The sequence below is a fragment of the Schistocerca gregaria genome, chromosome 4 (assembly GCF_023897955.1).
Source record: "Schistocerca gregaria isolate iqSchGreg1 chromosome 4, iqSchGreg1.2, whole genome shotgun sequence".
NCBI lineage: Eukaryota > Metazoa > Arthropoda > Insecta > Orthoptera > Acrididae > Schistocerca > Schistocerca gregaria.
In genome coordinates, this window is record NC_064923.1 from 676771723 (window position 1) to 676794740 (window position 23018).

The 23018-nt window shown below is 43.6% G+C and overlaps 1 protein-coding gene across 1 annotated transcript in view; it reads left to right on the top strand.

Moving 5' to 3' along the window:
• Positions 1 to 23018, top strand: part of LOC126267863 (odorant receptor 43a-like) — a 76900-nt gene that overhangs the window by 12170 nt on the left and 41712 nt on the right. The window contains exons 2-5 of the mRNA XM_049973173.1: positions 7178 to 7506; positions 13051 to 13287; positions 19961 to 20241; positions 22458 to 22560. Of these exons, the coding sequence (XP_049829130.1) occupies positions 7178 to 7506; positions 13051 to 13287; positions 19961 to 20241; positions 22458 to 22560 (950 nt within the window). The remainder of the gene's footprint in view (positions 1 to 7177; positions 7507 to 13050; positions 13288 to 19960; positions 20242 to 22457; positions 22561 to 23018) is intronic.

Genomic DNA, 23018 nt, shown 5'->3' on the forward strand with positions numbered 1-23018 from the left:
CTACTGATTGGTTGAAGGCATATGCGACACTCATTGATGAATAGAACGTGATGCCAAACCTGAGCGGTCCATTCGGCATGTTGTTGGGCCCATATGTACCGCGGTGCATGGTGTCGTGGTTGCAAAGATGGACCACGCCATATACGGCAGGAGTGAAGTTTCGCATCATGCAGCCTACTGCGCACAGTTTGAGCCGTAACAAGATGTCCTGTGGCTCCACGAAAAGAATTATTCAACATGGTGGCGTTGTTGTCAGGGTTCCTCCGAGCCATAATCCGTAGGTAGCAGTCATCCACTGCGGTAGTAGCCCTTGGACGGTCTGAGCAAGGCATGTCATCGACATTTCCTGTCGCTCTGTATCTCCTCAATGTCCGAACAACATCGCTTTGGTTCAATCTCAGATGCCTAGACACTTTCCTTGTTGAGAGCCCTTCCTGGCACAGAGTAGCAATGCGGACGCGATCGAACTGCGGTATTGACCGTCTAGGCATGGTTGAACTACAGACGAGCCTTCCCGGTGGAATGACTGGGACTGATCGTCTAATAGGCGCTGCTCTCGAATGGTTGTTTACATCTTTGGGCGGGTTTAGTGACATCTCTGAACAGTCAGAGGGTCTGTGTCTGTGATACAATATCCACAGTCAACTTCTATCTTCAGGGATTCTGGGAACCGGGATGATGCAAAGGTTTTTTGATGTGTGTATAATGCCGTTTCGTAGCAAATAAGCAGTACCCGACGCTTATGCAAACTGAGTATTCTCATCCCTTTTTTTTGTCATCCCCATTTATTTTAAAGGATTGTGACGATAGATCGTTAGACTGCCGCTTTGTGTGCAAAGAGCTACTAGATCTGTGAATGCCCTTCATATCATGCACAAAATAATGAAGGGAAGAACAGCGCTGAAACCAAGATTCTGCCGAACTCAAAGAGTTGTGACGGCCACAAAATTCTGCATGGCAATTGTAAATGAAATGCCGCGCTTTTCCAGGCACTTCCGAAAAGGACGGAACAAAGTCAAGTGACGGGCCGGTCCTTGGCCTGCACGCGGCCCGTACACATCGCACGCGTGAAATGTGGCACGCAGTGCCCGGACCTGGTCTAAGCATTAGAAATTAAGTACTACAGATGGATGTTGAAAATTAGATGGACAGGTAAAAGAAGGAACGAGGACTTGTCTGCAGAGTCGGTGAATAACGGAGCATGTGGCAATCGCTGACAAGGAGGAGGGAGAGGATGACAGGGAATAATTTCTATGGTACTAGAGGGAACTGAAAAAGATAAGTACCATAGGGGAAGACGGAGAGTGGGATACATCCAACATATAATTGAGGAGAAGAAGAAAGACAATAAAAGAAAGAGGTAGAGGGGAGAGAGACAGAGGGGGGGGGAGAAGAGAGAGAGAGAGGGAGAGAGAGAGAGAGAGAGAGAGAGAGAGAGAGAGAGAGAGAGAGAGAGAGAAAGAGACTTATGTCGGAAAGAATCCTTCCATTACCAACCACATACGTTTATTGAGTTTTTTATCTTCTCCTTTTTTTCTGTAAGACACATACCACAACGAAAAAATAGCATTAAAAAATAAAATGTTATTCATTGCTTAACCCGCACTAGAATCTTGAACAAGAAACCATATTTACGTGCTAATAATCAAGAAATATGAGTTGAATAACGGCGTAGAACTTATCGCTACTGTTGGGTTACTTTTTTTAATTCGAACGAGAAATAAGTGGTTGTTAATCTTAGAAATGAAAATGCAAGGGAGGCCGATAAAACCACACACACCTCCCCCTCGTGGTTCGCTGGTACCATCACGCCTGGCTAAAATAAAAAGTTCCAGCGACATCAGTATTCTCGCTACATTTAAGGAAGACAAAATTGATTATTCAAGAAATGTTTAGCCTATATAACACAAAATTTTAACTGAGAATGGACGTAGAAAGAGGAAAGTGATGAACGATAACGACTTACTGAATACCAAAATTTGGAAAAGGGAAGATGGAAGCATACTGGCATTGTGGTAAGATGGGTAAAATGGACACATTGAAACAGAAGAAGGGAACCTCCTTCAACAAGGAAGATTTTCGGTGTCTAATAATGATATAAAATTGTGGAAGAAGTCTGTAGGTACATTCTTATAAAACATACCACTGTGGAGAAGAGAAATGTGGACGTTGAGAAATATAAGCTAGAAAGTAATCAAGACAAACTTGAATTGACACCACTGGAGTTGTGATAAGTGAAATAGCTAATAAGTTTGTGGACATAGCCTTACTTGAAGAACAGGCAGATCTGTGATCCACCTGTTATGCTGTTAACTTGGGAATGAAATGCTGACTAGGGAGGAAAACCTGTAGTGCTTGAAAAAGGTTATCGAGAATTTTTGTTGTAGCAGATGCCAGAAATGAAAGGAAGAGGAGTAAATGTAAATGGAGAGCGGCGTGAAAGCAGGTATAATACTAATTTAAAAAAAAAATCTAATAAACACATAAGACACCCGCATGTGAACAGAAACGCCTGCACGAGACGCGATATGCCAGCAGCCAGACTACAGCATAAAGTGAAATGAAGTGATCGTGTGGCATTGATGGACAGCAATCCTCACCCTGAGAAGTGTGGCCGCCAAGTTGCAAGTCTTCTCAGTTGACGCCACACTGAGCGACTTGCTGGGCGATAAGATGAATTGATGGCGAGGACAACATGACATCCAGTTCCCGACCGGTGAAAATCTCCGACCTGTCCGTGAATCGAACCCGGGCCCGCTGCGTGGCAGTCAGATAGTCTGACAACTATTTATCTGAGCTTCAGCTAAGGAAGTTGGCACTAAAGTGTAAATTTACCCTTACTTATCTGGAAGGCAACGGCCTTGTCGCAGTGGATACACCGGTTCCAGTGAGATCATCAAAGGTAAGCGCTGTCGGGGGTGGTCGGCACTTGGATGGGTGACCATCCAGGCCGCCATGCGCTGTTGCTATTTTTCGGAGTGCACTCAGTCACGTGATGCCAATTGAGGAGCTACTCGACCGAATAGTAGCGGCTTCGGTCAAGAATAGCATCATAACGACCGGGAGAGCGGTGTGATGACCCCACGCCCCTCCTATCCGCATCCTCCTCCGAGGATGACACGGCGGTCGGATGGTCCCGATGGGCCAGTTGTGGCTTGCAGACGGAGTGTTTTTTTTTTCCTTACCTGAAAGAATTTTTTGAAGTTGAGAGTCATGTACAGAACTTCAGTAAACGTGTCGGTGTGTGTGTGTGTGTTTCTTTTTCATCAATTATCTTCGATCCCAATCTGTTCTAGCTCCTTTAGGACTCAACAACGGACATTGTTTAAAATGCAAACTATGATACGCGTGAGGAACCAGTCACGACTTGGTACGCCGTCGATAGCTCCTGCAACTAGTTAGTGACTCACATATCAGTATTACCTTGTCTGTATACGTGTGAAATGGACATATCAATCACGAATTCTTTTCTGCTACACATAGATGTTGATTTGGTGCTTCTATATTATATCCGTTGTACTTCCAGACCCGTTTCATTAACTCTTATGCTATAAATTTACCTAAATCGTAATAATGACCTAAAGATATGGAAACAATGTATTTTCGAACTCAAAACAGCTACAATAAGAAACAAACCTAGAAATACACAAAACCGAGCTTTTACTGTTCCTTCCTTGAAGCAGTTTTCTTCTGTGCTTCACAAATACTAATTATGAATAGGAAAGTAGATAGTATAATACTGAAGACGGAGAAAATCTTGGAACGTAAAAGCAACAGGCTAATAAGGATCTAAACTTGACAGTGACATTGTAAAACACTGATTAATATCAAGAAGGAAAAAAATTACTCAAAATACAAGAAAGTTATCTTTTTTAATGAAAACAGAAGCGGAAACAGTAAAATCGATTTGGTCAGTAAAAATTTATTTTAAATTGAAAGTAATCGCAGAAGAAGATAACGAGAATAACAAAATATTTCGATGCAAGTTACAGTATTGAGAGATTGGCTACCGGTAAAAAACGAAAAATGTGAACGGGAAAGAAGACAATCTCGCAATTAAAGAAGTATAAGCACAGACAAAGACTGAATGTGTTTATAATTACTGTGTGCAACGTCAAGTACCCGCAATTACATAAAAAGGTAATTTTAGTAGGTTTTGTGAAATTTCATAACGTTCTCTGTGATGTCATCTTTATTGCTCAGTCGCAAATGTCACAATGTGAAAATCGGTGCATGTAAATACGTCTATGTATCCAAACATAGAAGCTTGTCATCGGTTACTTAATAGACTTATATTCAACTGTCAAAATCATTGCACTGTTGTCCGCCCTCCTGTAGCTGAATGACCAGCGCGACAAAATGTCAATCCTAAGGACCCGGGTTCGATTACAGGCTGTGTCGGAGATTTTCTCCGCTCAGGGACTGGGTGTTGTGTTATCCTAATCATCATCATTCCATACCCATCGACGCGCAAGTCGCCGGAGTGGCGTCATATCGAAAGACTTGCACCAGGCGAACGGTCTACCCGACGGGAGGCCCTAGTCACACGACATTTACATTTTAATGCACTGTTGGCGGCAGCCTGGAGTACAGGAGCCGTTGGTGGGCAATTATTGATTGCAGCCAGATCCAGACAGAAGAAATCTGTCTCACGAGGAAGTAGACAATACAATTTCACATCATATGACCGTATGCGAAAATTAATTTTGTTAATTGATTGTAAATCGACTCACTTCACTTTCTTTCGACAAACGATGTCTACAATGTATGGAAAACTTACTAAGTACTGAAGGCGTTTACAAGAGAGTGATTTTGTTTAACGCTGACAGATGTAAGACAATGGCGAAGTCCATAAATTTCGAATTGCCACGACCGCATGATTAGTTTTGTAACCTGTTGTATTTTCAGCTGGAACACTTACAGAACAACTGCACGACATGATACACGAGCTACTGAAATTTAGCGCCTCACGGTTGCCGAACCCACCGGATACTCTGGGCAGTAAGAGTTGATCAGACAGCTAACGTAAATAGGTGGGACACTTCATTCAGTAGTTTGTGAAAAAACCGTCTACATCACTTAATACATGCCGTTATTTATTACGTCTTTTCGACTACTGCCATCATCATGTCAAAACGTAGAACTCCTAGAACAACGTTCAGTGTCAGTTTCACATTTGATTTATTCTCACACTGAAGGTCGTTTTACAAGTCCTTTGGTTTGATTCGGTGGTATCAGTTGTCTAATAGACGTTATACGGGGTGTTACAAAAAGGTACGGCCAAACTTTCAGAAAACATTCCTCACACACAAAGAAAGAAAATATGTTATGAGGACATGTGTCCGGAAACGCTTACTTTCCATGTTAGAGCTCATTTTATTACATCTCTTCAAATCACATTAATTATGGAATGGAAACAGTAACAAACGTACTAGCGTGACTTCAAACACTTTGTTACAGGAAATGTTCAAAATGTCTTCCGTTAGCGAGGATACATGCATCCTCCCTCCGTCGCATGGAATCCCTGATGCACTGATGCAGCCCTGGAGAATGGCGTATTGTATCACAGCCGTCCACAATACGAGCACATAGAGTCTCTACATTTGGTACCAGGGTTGCGTAGACAAGAGCTTTCAAATGCCCCCATAAATGAAAGTCAAGAGGGCTGAGGTCAGGAGAGCGTGGATGGCATTGAATTGGTCCGCCTCTACCAATCCATCGGTCACCGAATCTGTTGTTGAGAAGCGTACGAACACTTCGACTGAAATGTGCAGGAGCTCCATCGTGCATGAACCACATGTTTTATCGTACTTGTAAAGGCACATGTTCTAGGAGCACAGGTAGAGTATCCCGTATGAAATCATGATAATGTGCTCCATCGAGCGTAGGTGGTAGATCATGGGGCCCAATCAAGACATCACCAACAATCCCTGTCCAAACGTTCACAGAAAATCTGTGTTGATGACGTGATTGCACAATTACGTGCGGATTCTCGTCAGCCCACACATGCTGATTGTGAAAATTTACAATTTTATCGCCTTGGAATGAAGCCTCATCCGTAAAGAGAACATTTGCACTGAAATGAGGATTGACACATTGTTGGATGAACCATTCGCGCAAGTGTATCCGTGGAGGCCAATCAGCTGCTGATAGTGCCTGCACACGCTGTACACGGTACGGAAACAACTGGTTCTACCGTAGCACTCTCCATACAGTAACGTGGTCAACTTTACCTTGTACAGCAGCCATTTCTCTGACGCTGACATTAGGGTTATCGTCAACTGCACGAAGAATTGCCTCGTCCATTGCAGGTGTTCTCGTCGTTCTAGATCTTCCCCAGTCGTGAGTCATAGGCTGGATATTGTTCCGTGCTCCCTAAGACGCCGATCAATTGCTTCGAACGTCTTCCTGTTGGGACAGCTTCGTTCAGGAAACCTGTCTCGATACAAACGTACCGCGCCACGGCTATTGCCCCGTGCTAATCCATACATCAAATGGGCATCTGCCAACTCCGCATTTGTAAACATTGCACTGACTGCAAAACCACGTTCGTGATGAACACTAAGCTGTTGATGCTACGTACTGATGTGCTTGATGCTAGTACTGTAGAGTAATGAGCCGCATGTCAACACAAGCACCGAAGTCAACATTACCTTCCTTCAATTGGGCCAACTGGCGGTGAATGTAGGACGTACAGTACATACTGACGAAACTAAAATGAGCTCTAACATGGAAAGTAAGCCTTTCCGCACACATGTCCACATAACATATTTTCTTTATTTGTGTGTGAGGAATGTTTCCTGAAAGTTTGGCCGTAACTTTTTTTAACACCCAGTAAATGAAAACATATATTAAGCGATCTAGAAGACATTATTCGCAAAATGTCTCGGTGATGGGGGACTCATTCAGGAAATTTATTTCCTCTGTTAACAATCCATCCGAGCGGTTCTAGGCGCTTCAATCCGGAACCGTGCTGCTGCTACGGTCGCAGGTTCGAATCCTGCCTTGGGCATGGATGTGTGTGATGTCCTTAGGTTAGTTAGTTTAAGTAATTCTAAGTCTAGAGGACTGATGACCTTAGATGTTAAGTCCCATATTGCTTAGAGCCATTTGAACCATTCATTAGTGTTTCCTACAGGCATGTGTGAAATGACCGGTGTGTCTCGCGTTGACGCAGGTGAGGTTGGCAGGCGGCTGCGGACAGACCTCCGCCTACAGCAGTGGCTGCTGCGGTTCGTGGGGGCGTGGGCGCCACGCAGCGGGGCGTCGACGTCTGTGTGGTCGACCCTGTACGGCACGTACTCCGGCTGCGTCGTGGTGATCCTGCTGCTGTTCGTGGCCAGCCTGCTGTTCGCCATGGTGCACTACTGGGGCCACATGCTGGGCGTCACCATGAACGCCTGCCTCATGTTCACCTACGTCATGAACAGCATCAAGATCGTCGCCTTCCTCAGGATGAGACCCGCTATCGACCAGTTCATCGACGAACTCGACAGCTGTATGCAGGTAAGTTTCCTGACGACATCGTGATAGCAATGCTACTACTTTAGGGCTCGCAATTCCGTCCTCAAACGCTAATTTTCGTTTAAATCGGATAAGTAGCCAAACTGCGACTTCCCATCATCTTCACTGCCCACAGTTATGCTAGCACAGAGCCTAATGTAAATGAAAAACACAAATATAAATAAAAAAGTTAAATCCATTTGAGGACTTGCTATTCACAAAAAAGACTTTTTCATTTCCGAACCCACAAATAAAATTCTACTTCTAAAATAATGCCGATCGTCGTGATATGCTTAGATTGAAAGTGAATTGTGATTTCAGTTAATACACTATCTTATGTCACTTGCCTTCTTGAGATTGTAAACATACTCTCCGCAGTTGAATGCTACACTTACTCGAGGAATGTTATTGTTCCTCTTTACTAATCTGACGCTCCATCTTTTGATTTGCAGTTCCTTGTATTGGCCGTGTTTGTAGTTAAAATTGTTGGATGTTAGGTCCGCCAGTTATGCAAAACACCGTTTTTCTCACTACCTAAACATGTTTCGGCACCACTGTGCTATCATCAGTGGGATTTTATGTATTCTGCAATGTTTACATTTTTGTTAAATGATTATAAAATTATGTGCATTTTTGGTTCAAACAACAGATCGCTTCTTTTTGTAAATACCTTTACGTTTGTTGTGTAAGTAACACAAAAATTATCCAGGAAATTAATGCACACCAAATGTAAAGGTACTTACAAAAAGAAACGATGTGTTGTTTGAACTAAAAATGCACATAATTTTATAATCATTTAACAAAAATGTTCACATTGCAGAATAAATAAAAACCAAAACCCACTGATGATTGCACAGTGGTTCCGAAACATGTTTGGGTACTGAGAAAAACGGTGTTTTGCATAACTGGCGGACCTAACATGCATCAATATTCTGACGTTGCTACTCTGAGAAATTTCTCACATGACGCGACTAACATTACGTGCAACATGTGCCAATCAGAAACTCTGTCACACTGAATTTTATGAATTATTATTATTTAATAAGAAGAGTGAATATTAAAAGCTTGTCTGACCACTGATCCAAAAGTACACAACCTATTTCAAAATCAGACATCTAAGTGTCTGACAGTCACAATAAGGTGCTAGAGAGCCACATTTACTAATACTGTGTGCAACAGCATATTGACAAATAGAATGAGATATATTTATTTAAGGGATCAACGGGCCTTCAGTCTGGATGAAGCACTACAGGTGTGTACTGGGCAATTATATCTAATCCATATCCAATGTAAGCAGCAAGATTTTGGCACCATACATTTAACAGTCTGTAAATTAATTTCGAATTATATTTGTATTAGATCACTTTTTACGAGGCACAATCGCATTATTAATCATTTCATTGGCTGATACTGGCTAGCACCATGTACTAACAATGTCTGTAGTACAACTTGTCTGGGAATTAATTAAAGCTGAGCAATGACCGAAAGGGTGACGTTGGCAACGTGTTCCTCAGAAGTGGCTGTTAGCTAAAGAGGGGCTGGAAAGAGAGTTGTCACGTTGCTCAGGGATGGAAGTTTACTCCCCTGAGAGAGAACAGAGGGAGCCGCCGGTGGTTTATAGTGCTGGAGACTGCAGAAGCACGATAGCGAAAGCACTGCAGGCGGGAGGTTACACTATGGTGAGTCGAAAAAAAGTTTCAGGATAGTGTACCTGGCAGAAGAGCGTTCGTGAATGTAAGAAGGTGAAAATGCATACTTTTTAGTGTGAAAGAATGCTTGGGGTCACAAACGATGGTTGCGAGCTGACCTCCGAGGAATATTCTCACGGGAAGGCGCGGAGCACACTCCCCATCATAATGCAGAAATACGTATTTGATTGGCAGAGTGCTAAGGATGTATGAGAGGAAATGGAAACTTACAGAAAATTTTCTGAAAGGAGCATGAGCTTCAGGCGGTCGGCCGGCATGTAGTGCGAGGTATTGTTTTTGTAACAATCTCTGGGATTTGTCGCCTGAGTTCAAACGTAGTTGCCGTGTGTCCAGAAGGGAGCAGGAGCATAGTGTCGAGACATACTTCCCTGCGGGGATTGAGCAAAGACTATTACCTACCGGGCGCCGTCCAGAGGTTTCGCTGGCGAGGTCCACACCGGAGAATCTGGCAATTAAATCTGAGAAGTACTGATTTCGTCGCGAGGAGTACGCTAAGTTGTTTCTCGTGAACAGAGTTGCTGTTCAGTTTAGTCGAGTAACGATTATTTATCTCTATGTGGAGTCTGACACACACTGAAGAGATTCTGTACTGAAGAATACTTGAGTGCAATTTATGTTCCTGTCTAGTGAGCCAACAAGTACCTTAACTCATGATATGTCTCGTACTAAGGTAATTTTAGCCCTATGCGTTTGCGGATGGCATATTGTGTCCACTGTGTGCGCAGAAAATTGTAAGTACGCGCGTAAATTATCTCCACAGTGGCCAATGACCCAATGAGCAGATCACCGGTGCAGAATAACTGATGTCCGTACGTCACTAGGTGACATGCACCCTTCGGTTCTGCAGGATGGAATATACTGAAAGTCAATGTGTTGAGTCCCTTTATCCTGTCCACCGAACTTTTTCTCAAAGTTCCAGTTGCGGTGTAGGTCTTCTGTTTCTCATCTCTCTAATAAAAGGGGGCGCGGACCAAAGAAAGGCAAGAATACGGACTTGACAATCTCGAAATTACATTTTGGGCAGAATGTGACATTGTTCTTCATATATATTCAATTTTATTTTTCTATACATCATTTTTAAGAATAAATCATCCACGGTAACCATGTTGTGATGCATTCTAGTAGCATCCCGTTAAGAATAATAGGTTTAATTTTCTATACCGAAATGAAGTGAAACTACAACACGATTCAATTATGGCAGTTCTAGGTGTAGGTCGCCAATCATAGAGATGTTTCAATCATTTGTAGGCGTGAGAATTTCATTGCGGAGAGAATATTAGGCAACCACACACACGCGCGCTATATACTCGTATTACATACACCACAGGGGTTTACATCACAACCATGTGAGAAGAAAAGAATCACAAAAGATCAGATAACTCAGAATACCAAATCCTCTCAAGCTATCAAAGAGATCACCACGATCCACATAACGACTGTAGCACGCTGATTCCATGTGCGGCTACAGATATAGCATGAAACTGAAGGAAATAAGTAACGACAGAGAATGTGTAATAACAAACTCCGTTCTAACGACTTGCAATTTTTTATTTCAGTCGCGTGTGACTAACTGTAGAATAAGGACCATTGATTATTAATCAAGCAATCTAGGATTTGGACGGTGCATGAGTGCTTATTCTAGATGTAAACTTTGGAAGCCAGCTGCTACCTGCTTCACCTTAACTTGGTTGCTGATATGACATGCTTTGGGCGTTGCTGCCCACAGAGATTCCTTTTATTACACGAAATTTTGATCCATGAATAAATACCAACTCCATCTCATGTCGACTAATGAAATACTAGATAGCCAGCAGTCTTTCATATTGCAACGATCTATGTGAAGGGATCTCTAACATGTATTAACGTAACGGTAATCTATAACTAACACGTACAGTTCTATCAGTGCAACGTGTAAGTGTGGTTAAATCTTCTCTTACAGAGAAAGTGCGTGCTAAGCGAATGTAAATCGCACCTTATATAGCCTAACACCTGATGATGGAGAGCATCAATTACGAAGTAACTGATTTCGGTGTCTTCAGAACCGCAGCACATGTCTGGAAGTTATCAAAAGCTCTAACTGTCCTTATGTCGTCTGCAGTATGTATCCAAAGATGCAAAAATGTTGTCCCCCAATGGCAATTGATCGTAATAGCAGTTCCGCTAAAGCAGGATGTATTCAGTGAATTGTGCTTGCATCGTCTAAGAATTGAGACAGCGAATAAGTGAGCATGAAATTCGTAAAATTTCGTAAATAAATTAGACGAGATAATTAAGGAGAATTTTGAAATTTATGCCTGTTATTATTACGAAAATGACTACAAAATTTACTAAGGTAGTTGTACATGTCCTACAAAAGATCGTGTGGAATATAGGAAGAACTAATAACAAAAAAAAAGAAGAAAGTATCCTTATACGTTCATAAAAACCCGTCAGATTGTCAGATGATTGGGAAAATAGCATAAGCCATCACCTATACCCACTGCTGACTTAGTGATAGACCGATAATGATCCTTGTACAGTGTACAATGCCTCGATTGGGACAACAGATCGAACCTTGGTCACACAGCTTAGTGTTCAGAGCTCAAAAATCCTATAACAGAATATTACGACAATGAACGCTAGCAAGCAAGAGTTTCACCATAAAGTCGCGAATGTTACAGATTAGAAGTGGCTATCTCAGCAAAATACAAGACAGAAGCGTCTGAACATAACGAATAGAGCCATATCAGTTGCAGGTATCGTCTACGCAAAGAAGCTAAGTGTTGGCACGCCCAACGTCCGTGGAAGAGAGTACCACTGTTTTCATCCGCGTGACCAAGCGTACTATAGCCACCCAGTTACCTTATAGGCCGACTAGGTTTTACCTTCAAAGTACACCGTACGGACATGCTTCCACTACACAGCCAAAGATGTGACTCACCTAGAAGACGAGGACAGTTCAAAGAGACTTTTGGCACCTTGTTAATGTTTTACAACTCCCATTTATTTATTTATCTTTTTTTGAGTCAGCAGTCTTCTGACTGGCTTGATGCGACCCGCCACGAATTCCTCTTCTGTGCCAACCTCTTTATCTGAGAGTAGCAGTTATAAGCTACGTCCTTAGTTACTTGCTGGACGTCTTCCTCTAAAGATTTTATCGTCTAAAACTCCCTCTAGTACCACGGAAGTTATTCCATGATCTCTTAACAGATGTCCTACCATAATGTCCGTCTACTTGTCAGTGTCTTCCATATATTCCTCTCCTCACCAATCCTCCGAAGAGCCTCCTCATTCCTTACCTTATCAGTGCGCCTCTCCTCACCAAGAGCCTCCTCATTCCTTACCTAATTTTCGACGTTCATCAGTAGCACCATATCTCAAATGGATCGATTCTCTTCTTTTCTGGTTTTCCCAGTACACGTTTCACTGTCATAAAATGTTGTGCTCCAAATGTACATTATGCGAAATTTCTTCCTCAAATTAAGGCCTACGTTCGACACTAGTAGACTTCTCTTGGCCAGGATCTCATGTCTTCCTTGCTCCTTCCGACATGTGTTAATTTGTTGCCTAAGCAACACAATTCCTTAACTTCATCTACTTCTTCATCACCAATGCTGATGTTAAGTTTCTCTCTATTTTCAGTTCTGCTACTCTAATTATTTTCGTCTCTCTTAGATTTACTCCCAGCCCATATTCTCAATTCATTAGACTGTTCATTACATTCAACAGATCGTGTAATTCTTCTTCACTTTCACTGAGGACAGCAGTGTCAACTCGCATAGTGATATTCAATGTGGAAGGTGTTTCTTAAGAGACAGATTGCAACTTCTGTGAGGCACAGCGTGGACCACTTCCACAGGAGTACGGGCAGGAGCTGCGGAGCCAGAAGGCGGCCGTGTTCCGGTGGACAGCTCTGAAGAGCCGGATAGTGTCGGTGGCTCGGCTGTCGGTGACCGCCATGGGCTGCGTCTACTGGGCGGTGATGCCCGCGGTACGGGCCAGCGCCTGCGGCCACACCGTGGAGTGCCGGGCCAGCGTGGGACTGCCTGCCCATGTCTGGTACCCCTTCTCCTACACCGTGTCGCCAGTCTACGAGGTAAAACAACTAACACCTTATCTATGGTAGTTGTATATGCCTCGGATACTTCACTATGCTACCAAAAGTCTCCTCCCAAGTCTGCACTCTGTCATGCTGTTTCTTTGATGGCATACACTGAGGTAAGTCATCGGATACATCCTAATATCATGTCAGACCTCCTTTTTCTCTGCGTAGTACAATAACTTGAAGTGGAACCGACTCAAAAAGTCGTTGGAAGCCCTTCTGGGGTTATCAAGCCCTGCTGTCTCTATAGTGTCGGAAGTTACTACAATGAAATTTTCACTCTAGGCGAGCGCTGATATGAAACTTCCTGGCAGATTAAAACTATGTGCCGGACCGAGACTCGAACTCGGGATCTTTGCCTTTCGGGGGCAAGTGCTCTACCGACTGAGCTAGCGAAGCACGACTCATGCCCCGTCCACACAGCTTTACTTCTGCCAGTAAATCGTCTCCTACCTTCCAAACTTCACAGAAGCTCTCCTGCGAACCTTGCAGAACTAGCACTCCTGGAAGAAAGGATATTGCGGAGACATGGTTTAGCCACAGCCTGGGGGATGTTTCTAGAATGAAATTTTCACTCTACAGCGGAGTGTGCGCTGATATGAAACTTCCTGGCAGATTAAAACTATGTGCCGGACCGAGACTCGAGCACGGAATCTTTGCCTTTTGCGGGCAAGTGCTCTACCACCGGAGCTATCCAAGCACGATTCACGCCCCGTCCTCACAGCCACGTCTCCTACCTTCCAAACTTCACAGAAGCTCTCCTGGGCTTACCTCAGTTGGTAGAGCACTTGCCCACGAAAGACAAAGATCCTGAGTTCGAGTCTCGGTCCGGCACACAGTTTTAAACTGCCAGGAAGTTTCGACGTCGGAAGTGTTGCCGGTGCAGGATTTTGTCCATGAACCGACGTCTCGATCCCCCCTCGGAGGTTCGAGTCCTCCCTCGGGCATGGGTATGTGTGTCGTCCTTAGCGTAAGTTAGTTTGAGTAAGATTAATTAGTGCGTAAGCTTAGGGAACGATGACCTCAGCCGTTTGGTCCCATAGGACCTTACCACAAATTTCCAAATTTTTCTGACGTCTCGCTTACGCCCTATAAGTGTTCGATGGGTTTCACGTCTGGCCATCTGGGTGGCCAAATTATTCGTTCGAACTGCTCAGAATGTTCACCAATCACGAAACGTTGTGGTCCGGTGGCATCGTTGTTTGGGAACATTAAGTCTATCAATGCAAATCGTGTCGCAGTAGTTAAACGTAACAATTTCCAGTCTATGATCGGTTCAGTTGTAGCAGAGGACCCAGTCCATTTCAAGTAAAAACAGCCTGCACCTTTACCGAGGCACAGTGCTTTGTTGATAACCTGGGAGCATGGCTTCGCGGGGTCCTGGCGTTACCAAATGAAGTCGGAACTCAGCTAACCAAGACACGGTTTTCCAGTAGTGTAGGTCTAACCTATATGGTCACGAGCCCAGGAGAAGCGCTGCAGACGACTATGTGGTGTTGGCAAAGCCACTCGCGTCGGTAGTTTGATGCCATAGTCCATTAAGACCAAATTTCGCCACACGGTCCCAACTGATACGTTTGTCATACGTTCCACATTGATTTCTGTGGTTATATCACTGACAGCTCTACGGAAACGCCGCTGCTGTAGGAAGTTAAGTGAAGGCCGTCGGCCACTGCGTTGCCCGTGGTGAAAGGTAACCCCTGAGACTTGATATTCTCGGTACATTCTTGAGACGGTGGATCTCGGAGCACTGAATTTCCTAGCGATTTCAGGAATGGAATGTTCCATGCTTCTAGCTCTGGATCTAGCTCTAGCTTTTACGTTCAAAGAATGGCAATTCCCGGCGTGCGGTCATACTCTCGTCGGAAACCTTTTCACTTCAGTCACCTGAGTACTAACAACAGTTACACCAATGCACTGCACTTTTACACCGAGTGTACTCTTATGTGCCATCTGTACCGCCGCCATCTGTATGTGTTCATATCGCCATCGCATCATTTTTATCATCTCAGTTACATTGGTATATTGCATCATCATCATCTTAGACGGTTCATTTCTTATCCTAAGACAAAAACCAAAAGAACTTAATTTCAACGGTGTATGGTTCCAGCAACTCACAGGACTAGACCTTTCATCATGCAAATTTCACAGGAGCCACATGTACTTTCGTGTACTTATGAATTGTAATCGGAAGGGAAAATTATCACTTATCGCTTTGTGCAGCATGATCTCAACTAAATCAGTCGTCTAACAACTCCCTCAGCAGCGGTAACACATAAACTGAGTGCATTGAGTCCTTCCATAAAGTGACTATTGCTCACCACATGTCTGTGGACCTATGAACGAATGTATCATGGTACACAGAATCACGAATGAATTGTGTCATACATGTCATACAACTTTGGTGACATGTGTTTAGAGGTGATTGTTGTGCTGAAATTCACTCAAGTGGACGATATTGTCTGCAACTGAGTTTTCCTAGTTAGGGCTCAATCCCGTAATTTTGTGTGTAAATACATCTAAGTGCTAATGGAAATATTTTAGACAATGTCATACTTCTCACACGAAGAATGGTGAAGAATCGGACCTCTGCTGTATCATGATTATAATTCTAGTGACTACCAAGTATTAATCATTAGTTTGAAGGGAGTGATGTGTATTTACTGCATTTGTTTGTTGATATTCTGAACCTAAAGATCTTTGGAATGACCTAGGCGGTAGAATACGTGTCACATCAATCATCAAACGCAATTGGTGTCACTGCTGCCTGAGAAAACTGTTACAAAAGTTTTCCCTTCAGGCTTTAAGAAAACAACGTTTCACATTGGTGGGCCGTGCATTCACGATCTTGCCACAGTGCTATTGTAACATACTAATAAACTAATAACAACATGCATATCAACTCTCGTATATTAAATGCGTTTTAGTTTCAGACCCAAAGATGAAAGAGTTTTGCGATATTCCTCCCTCAGAAACTTAATGTAATGACACTCATGCAGTACATAATCAAATTATATACCACTCAAATCCCCTATCCCTGTCGTACTTTAATGAATATAAGAAAAACAAAAAATGTATTTAGCTTTAGAAATACAAATTCTTGTAAGGGAGGAGGATGGCTTATTCTCATTATTTTAAATTTGTTTTCAAATGCTAATGATCTACAACGCAGAACTCGTGGATTACAAAATTAAAATATCGTTTCAGGATAAGAGTTAGATGGAATATGGTAAACTGCCTATTCTCTGAGGAAGCCTTGCAATAATATCAAAAGACCTACCGCTGTTAGCTACCCAAATAAAACCGTTGTAACTAATAAACAATGCAGTAGGTCTAAGAAACATATAAAAGGGACTACACAGTTGCCTTTTTTGTGCTAGCGAGATCACGTATGCGGCGTAAATTTGCTTCCAAAATCTACATTTCAGTATTTTACACACAATATTAAAATCCAAATATTACATTTAGCTGATAGTATCATAAATTGTGTGTGCATCACGAAATATTGTGTACTATAGATCATCACGTGTAGTAAAAATGTAGCTACTACACCATCACTTTCTTACTTATACAAATTATGACTGTAGTATTGTCGTTCAGACGATAGTTCCTTATAACTTCTCGATATGTCTACATGATTTAAGGTACATATTTGGAAAATTTTCTGAAACCTACAAGTGTTGTGTTCAACGTATTTCATAGAAAATCAAACATTATGAACTACAAGTGTGTATTCCAAAACTTTTGGCTGTAATGACTTATTTGAGAAATCGTTGCCTCTTAATTGCTGTGCAAGTATTTACGTAATTAAAATAATAGTTCCACTTTTATGGTCGTCACTTAAATATACTGCGATGGTGTACTATCATATTCCATTTAGTTTCCCACTTCAACAGCAATATATATAATGGTATAAACTCCCGCTATTTTCGAGTTAGTTTGATTCAGGGAATAGAAGACTTCTGTCCCAGGTTATTCTCTCGTTATAAAACAAATCACTTTCTTCGGCATTGTAAGTCATAGCTTAAAACGAACTAGCTGTCTTTGGAAATTAAAACACAATCAGCGACGTTGTTTCAAAAATATCCTACTGGCTGTTAGAGTTGTAATGCTATCACGACACCATGCAACAAACGTAAGATTAATGAAAAGCCAGTCCACTATTTAGAACTGTCCACACGACTGGATTAGATCTTAATATTAACCCATTATCAGAAGCATTTGAAACTGCACATTTTACTCAATAAAGATGGGCTTATTGATATTTTCGTTTTCTACAACAGAAGATGAGACACAATACGTATACAGGGCGAAGAAAAATTCGCGCACTCGGACTTCGCAGCGCAATTCCTCACATACTTGTAATACAAAAATGTCTGTCATAATATTTCCTCCTGCACGTATTTCTGGCAGTAAATGGTCGTTAAATATCGGCAGTGTGGGAACATTGTAATCACGTGTAAGGTAAGTTCCCTGTGAAGTGATAGCAGCAGTACTGTGTAGTTAGTGCAGTGGAGGCCGTGGCCGAGGATTCGATTCTGAGTGGTGGATTAGTTGTTTTCATTTGCTAAAAGTAACCTGCGGCCGCGCGCGCTTAGCCGAGCGGTCTAGGGCGCTGCAGTCATAGACTGTGTGGCTAGTCCCGGCGGAGGTTCGAGTCCTCCCTCAGGCATGGGTGGGTGGGTGTGTTTGTTTGTCCTCAGGATAATTTAGGTTAAGCAGTGTGTAAGCTTAGGGACTGACGACCTTAGCAGTTAAGTCTCATAAGATTTCACACAAATTTGAACATTTTTTTTGAGTAACCTGCGTGGTACGGTATCTGGCATCTTAAGTACAATCGTTTTCATTGGTCACCTTTTAAGGAAACCTTTTACATGTCGTGGACGCGAATTGTTTCGCACCACTGCATCTATTAGGTTCTAAACCTGTTTTCTGTTTACCCTCTCCCAATGGTCCCATTCCACGTTCAGGTACATTACGATCCGTTATGGCCTTACGTCACCAGCAGAGCAGGCAACGTGCTTCGAAAATAATTTAGATGGCACAACTGGGAGAGGGAACACCGAAAACACGTTCGGAATCTATTAGATGCAGTGGCGCCTTGTGAAGGATTGCGCGGCCCCTCCAGCCTGAGGATCGAGTCCTCCCGCTGGCATGGGCGTGTGTATTGTTCTTAGCATCAGTTAATTTAAGTAGTGTGTAATTCTAGGGACCTATGACCTCAGACGTTTGGTCCTTTAGGAATTCACACTCATTTGAACATTTGTTATTGTCGACAAATCGTTGCCTCAAAGATATTGCTTTATCACAGGGTGCGTCACCACGTTTATGCAAACAGTGATCGTCTTCGAGGTTTTCCTCTATTGTGCACAGTATACAATGTTGTAAAATGTGTTCAAATCCCTTCGTATTTAGCGTTCTCTCATGTGCAATAAAGGGATCACACTTTGCACAAGAATAATATTACTATACTATGACGCTACTTCCTCTATTCTCCACGACTCTTACGACATATTATAACCGGTAATATTGTTCAGGCATTCGCTCAGTTTAGACCCTCGCAACAGATTGCCCAAGTGTACGTCGTAGTTCATCACTTTAAATCACTATCATCACCGTCATTCAGTATTCTGTGGAGTTGCTCTTAACACCATCTCCAGCGTCACTTAACATTGACAACAGAAAAGGGTGTCTTAGAAACTGTTCGACCATTGTACCTAATTTATTAACTCCATATGCACAGTCATAGTGCAAGGTAGCGATTCCTTCCGCTGATTCATGATTTTTTTTTTTACAGCCACTGTCCTGCAATACTTGACAACCCCTGTGCGTCAGTGCATGAGGTCTGCCTAGTACTGGTGTAGGTGTGGTTGTTCCTTTGCGTTTCAACTTCGCAATCACATCATTAACAGTCGACTTGGGCAGCTTTACAAGGACTAAAAATGTCCCTGATGAACCTGTTGCTCCGGTGACCAACAATGACTAGTCCACGTTCGAAGCCACTGAGCTCTCGTGACTAACCAGTTGGTCTGTTACTGCGTTCTACTGAGAAAACAACACTACACAACTCTATTTATACTACAGTGTCCACACCTCGTGATGTATAATGGTCAATTCTGAATTGCACAGCGGTGTCCGGATCCTTTTAGATCAGATACTGTACGAGCCTTGAAGGATGGCATGAAAATACGGAATGGAAATAAGTCACCACGTTTGAAGCTGCGTACAGGAACAATATTTAGCATATTGCACCAGATGTAAATGTATGCTACAAATCTCGTGGGGCCAGAATTAGATTTTCACTCTGCAGCGGAGTGTACGCTGATATGAAACTTCCTGGCAGATTAAAACTGTGTGCCGGACCGAGACTCGAACTCGGGACTTTTGCCTTTCGCGGGCAAGTGCTGTACCCTCGAATTCGAGTCTCGGTCCGGCATACAGTTTTAATCCGCCAGGAAGTTACGAATCTCTTATTCGCAAAATAGACAATACAGTCAAACAAAACCATAAAATTGCTGAAAGGAGATTCAGAAGCTGTGATAATTAGCAAAGCCTTCGTAATTCCTTTCTGACACTTTCCTTTGGCTATGTCATGAACTGAGAGAGGTTGCCAGGACAGGACATGATGACTGTAGCTGGCTGATGGGAGTTTCTGGCTTGCCTGCAGGTGATTTACGCGGCTGTGGCGGCTGGCTTGATGTACGGCGCCCTGTTGTCCTCCATCATGGACGGCTTCCTGGTGTCGCTCTTCATCTACATGGCAGGCCACCTGCAGCTGCTCAATCTCATGCTGCGCAGCATCAGCGGGGATCACGAGAAGGATGACGAAGACGGGGACCACCACGGCAAGCAGCGTCGTGACGTGGCAGCTGCCGGCCCCTTTCTTCAGGAGCAGCTCATGAGATGGCGGCTCGCCCAGTGCGTCACCTACCATTGCCGTATCGACATGTAAGCAACCACGCATGGCTGCAATTTTACTTCTTTGCTGCTAATTCGTTTCCTGATTTTGAACTACGCCAAGTGGCGTATGACTCAATGTTACACTCCTGGAAATGGAAAAAAGACACCGGTGTGTCAGACCCACCATACTTGCTCCGGACACTGCGAGAGGGCTGTACAAGCAATGATCACACGCACGGCACAGCGGACACACCAGGAACCGCGGTGTTGGCCGTCGAATGGCGCTAGCTGTGCAGCATATGTGCACCGCCGCCGTCAGTGTCAGCCAGTTTGCCGTGGCATACGGAGCTCCATCGCAGTCTTTAACACTGGTGGCATGCCGCGACAGCGTGGACGTGAACCGTATGTGCAGTTGACGGACTTTGAGCGAGGGCGTATAGTGGGCATGTGGAAGGCCGCGTGGACGTGCCGCCGAATTGCTCAACACGTGGGGCGTGAGGTCTCCACAGTACATCGATGTTGTCGCCAGTGGTCGGCGGAAGGTGCACGTGCCCGTCGACCTGGGACCGGACCGCAGCGACGCACGGATGCACGCCAAGACCGTAGGATCATACGCAGTGCCGTAGGGGACCGCACCGCCACTTCCCAGCAAATTAGGGGCACTGTTGCTCCTGGGGTATCGGCGAGGAACATTCGCAACCGTCTCCATGAAGCTGGGCTACGGTCCCACACACCGTTAGGCCGTCTTCCGCTCACGCCCCAACATCGTGCAGCCCGCCTCCAGTGGTGTCGCGATAGGCGTGAATGGAGGGACGAATGGAGACGTGTCGTCTTCAGCGATGAGAGTCGCTTCTGCCTTGGTGCCAATGATGGTCGTCTGCGTGTTTGGCGCCGAGCAGGTGAGCGCCACAATCAGGACTGCATACGACCGAGGCACACAGGGCCAACACCCGGCATCATGGTGTGGGGAGCGATCTCCTACACTGGCCGTACACCTGTGGTGATCGTCGAGGGGACACTGAATAGTGCACGGTACATCCAAATCGTCATCGAACCCATCGTTCTACCATTCCTAGACCGGCAAGGGAACTTGCTGTTCCAACAGGACAATGCACGTCCGCATGTATCCCGTGCCACCAAACGTGCTCTAGAAGGTGTAAGTCAACTACCCTGGCCAGCAAGATCTCCGGATCTGTCCCCCATTGAGCATGTTTGGGACTGGATGAAGCGTCGTCTCACGCGGTCTGCACGTCCAGCACGAACGCTGGTCCAACTGAGGCGCCAGGTGGAAATGGCATGGCAAGCCGTTCCACAGGACTACATCCAGCATCTCTACGATCGTCTCCATGGGAGAATAGTAGCCTGCATTGCTGCGAAAGGTGGATATACACTGTACTATTGCCGACATTGTGCATGCTCTGTTGCCTGTATCTATGTGCCTGTGGTTCTGTCAGTGTGATCATGTGATGTATTTGACCCCAGGAATGTGTCAATAAAGTTTCCCCTTCCTGGGACAATGACTTCACGGTGTTCTTATTTCAATTTCCAGGAGTGTATTTACTTCACAATCACTCCCATTACGACAACATCGTTGTGGGCATCAGATCCTTCCAAATTACATCCACATTGCATCTCTTCCAGTACCGTATCAAACCAAACTAAACTCTTTCCGGACAGCCTTGAAAGCACCAAAGGTACTGACCGACTACCGTGTCACCCTCAGCCTATAGGCATCAAATGGTTCAAATGGCTCTGGGCACTATAGAACTTAACATCTGAGGTCATCAGTCCCCTAGACTTAGAACTACTTAAACCTAACTAACCTAAGGACTTCACACACATCCATTCAAGAGGCAGTATTCGAACCTGCGACCGTACCAGTAAACGATTTTTAAAAATACTTGCAGTGTGTCTAGGAAAGCTAAAATTTTGGCATTATCGTTGTTTCACTGTATTCCTCGGTATAAAAAAATTCAGCACTGGTTTCGACATGTCGGATTGGATAGTTTCCTAATCAGAGTTATGGGGACAGAAACAACAACCATAAACAGGACGAAATATGGCACAAAAGTAGAAAGCAATAAGCGTGAAAGACAAAAACGCGAAAAAATTATTTTTTGCATGATTACAACATAATGTTGCAATATTAAATTGCTTAATGACTTTGATGGGGTCACTTGAAACTCGTGCCCACTTGTGTCACATATTTTTGAATGGCCACGTAAACAAAAATTGCTTATGAAACAAGTTGTTTTTCATTTCAGGGGTGTACAGCGTCTGAGTACGTTATTTGGACCAATCCTGCTGGGGCAATTTATGATGGACATCATAGCAATCAGCGCCACAGCTTTCGTCGCCATCGCTAAGGTAAGTCTTACACTGTTTATCGTTTACATGGGGACTAACACATAATGATTATTACACACTTGAGTGTTAGTTAGAAGCACACAGAGATTGGAAGAGTTATTAAAACAGTCATGTTGAACAAAATTAATACAGTTAAGGTATATTACCCAGAAGCAAACTTTGTTCTAAGAATAGCCATGACATCGTACGTAAGATAAAACCTTTTCTCGTGAGGGACAAAATAAACATTCTCTTTCAACGTGGACTACAGTACTCACAATTCTGATACTAATTCTAAAGAGTGGATTATTAAGGGGTGTTTTCATCTCAGGACAAGTTATAGCAAAGGAGATATGTAATTCATAACAACGATAAAACGACGCAACACTTAGCAGTTAACTTACCTACATAATACATTACTTAACGTCATCGTGTGGGCTTAACTGCTTAGCATTGATAATCGACTTGCAATTTATATC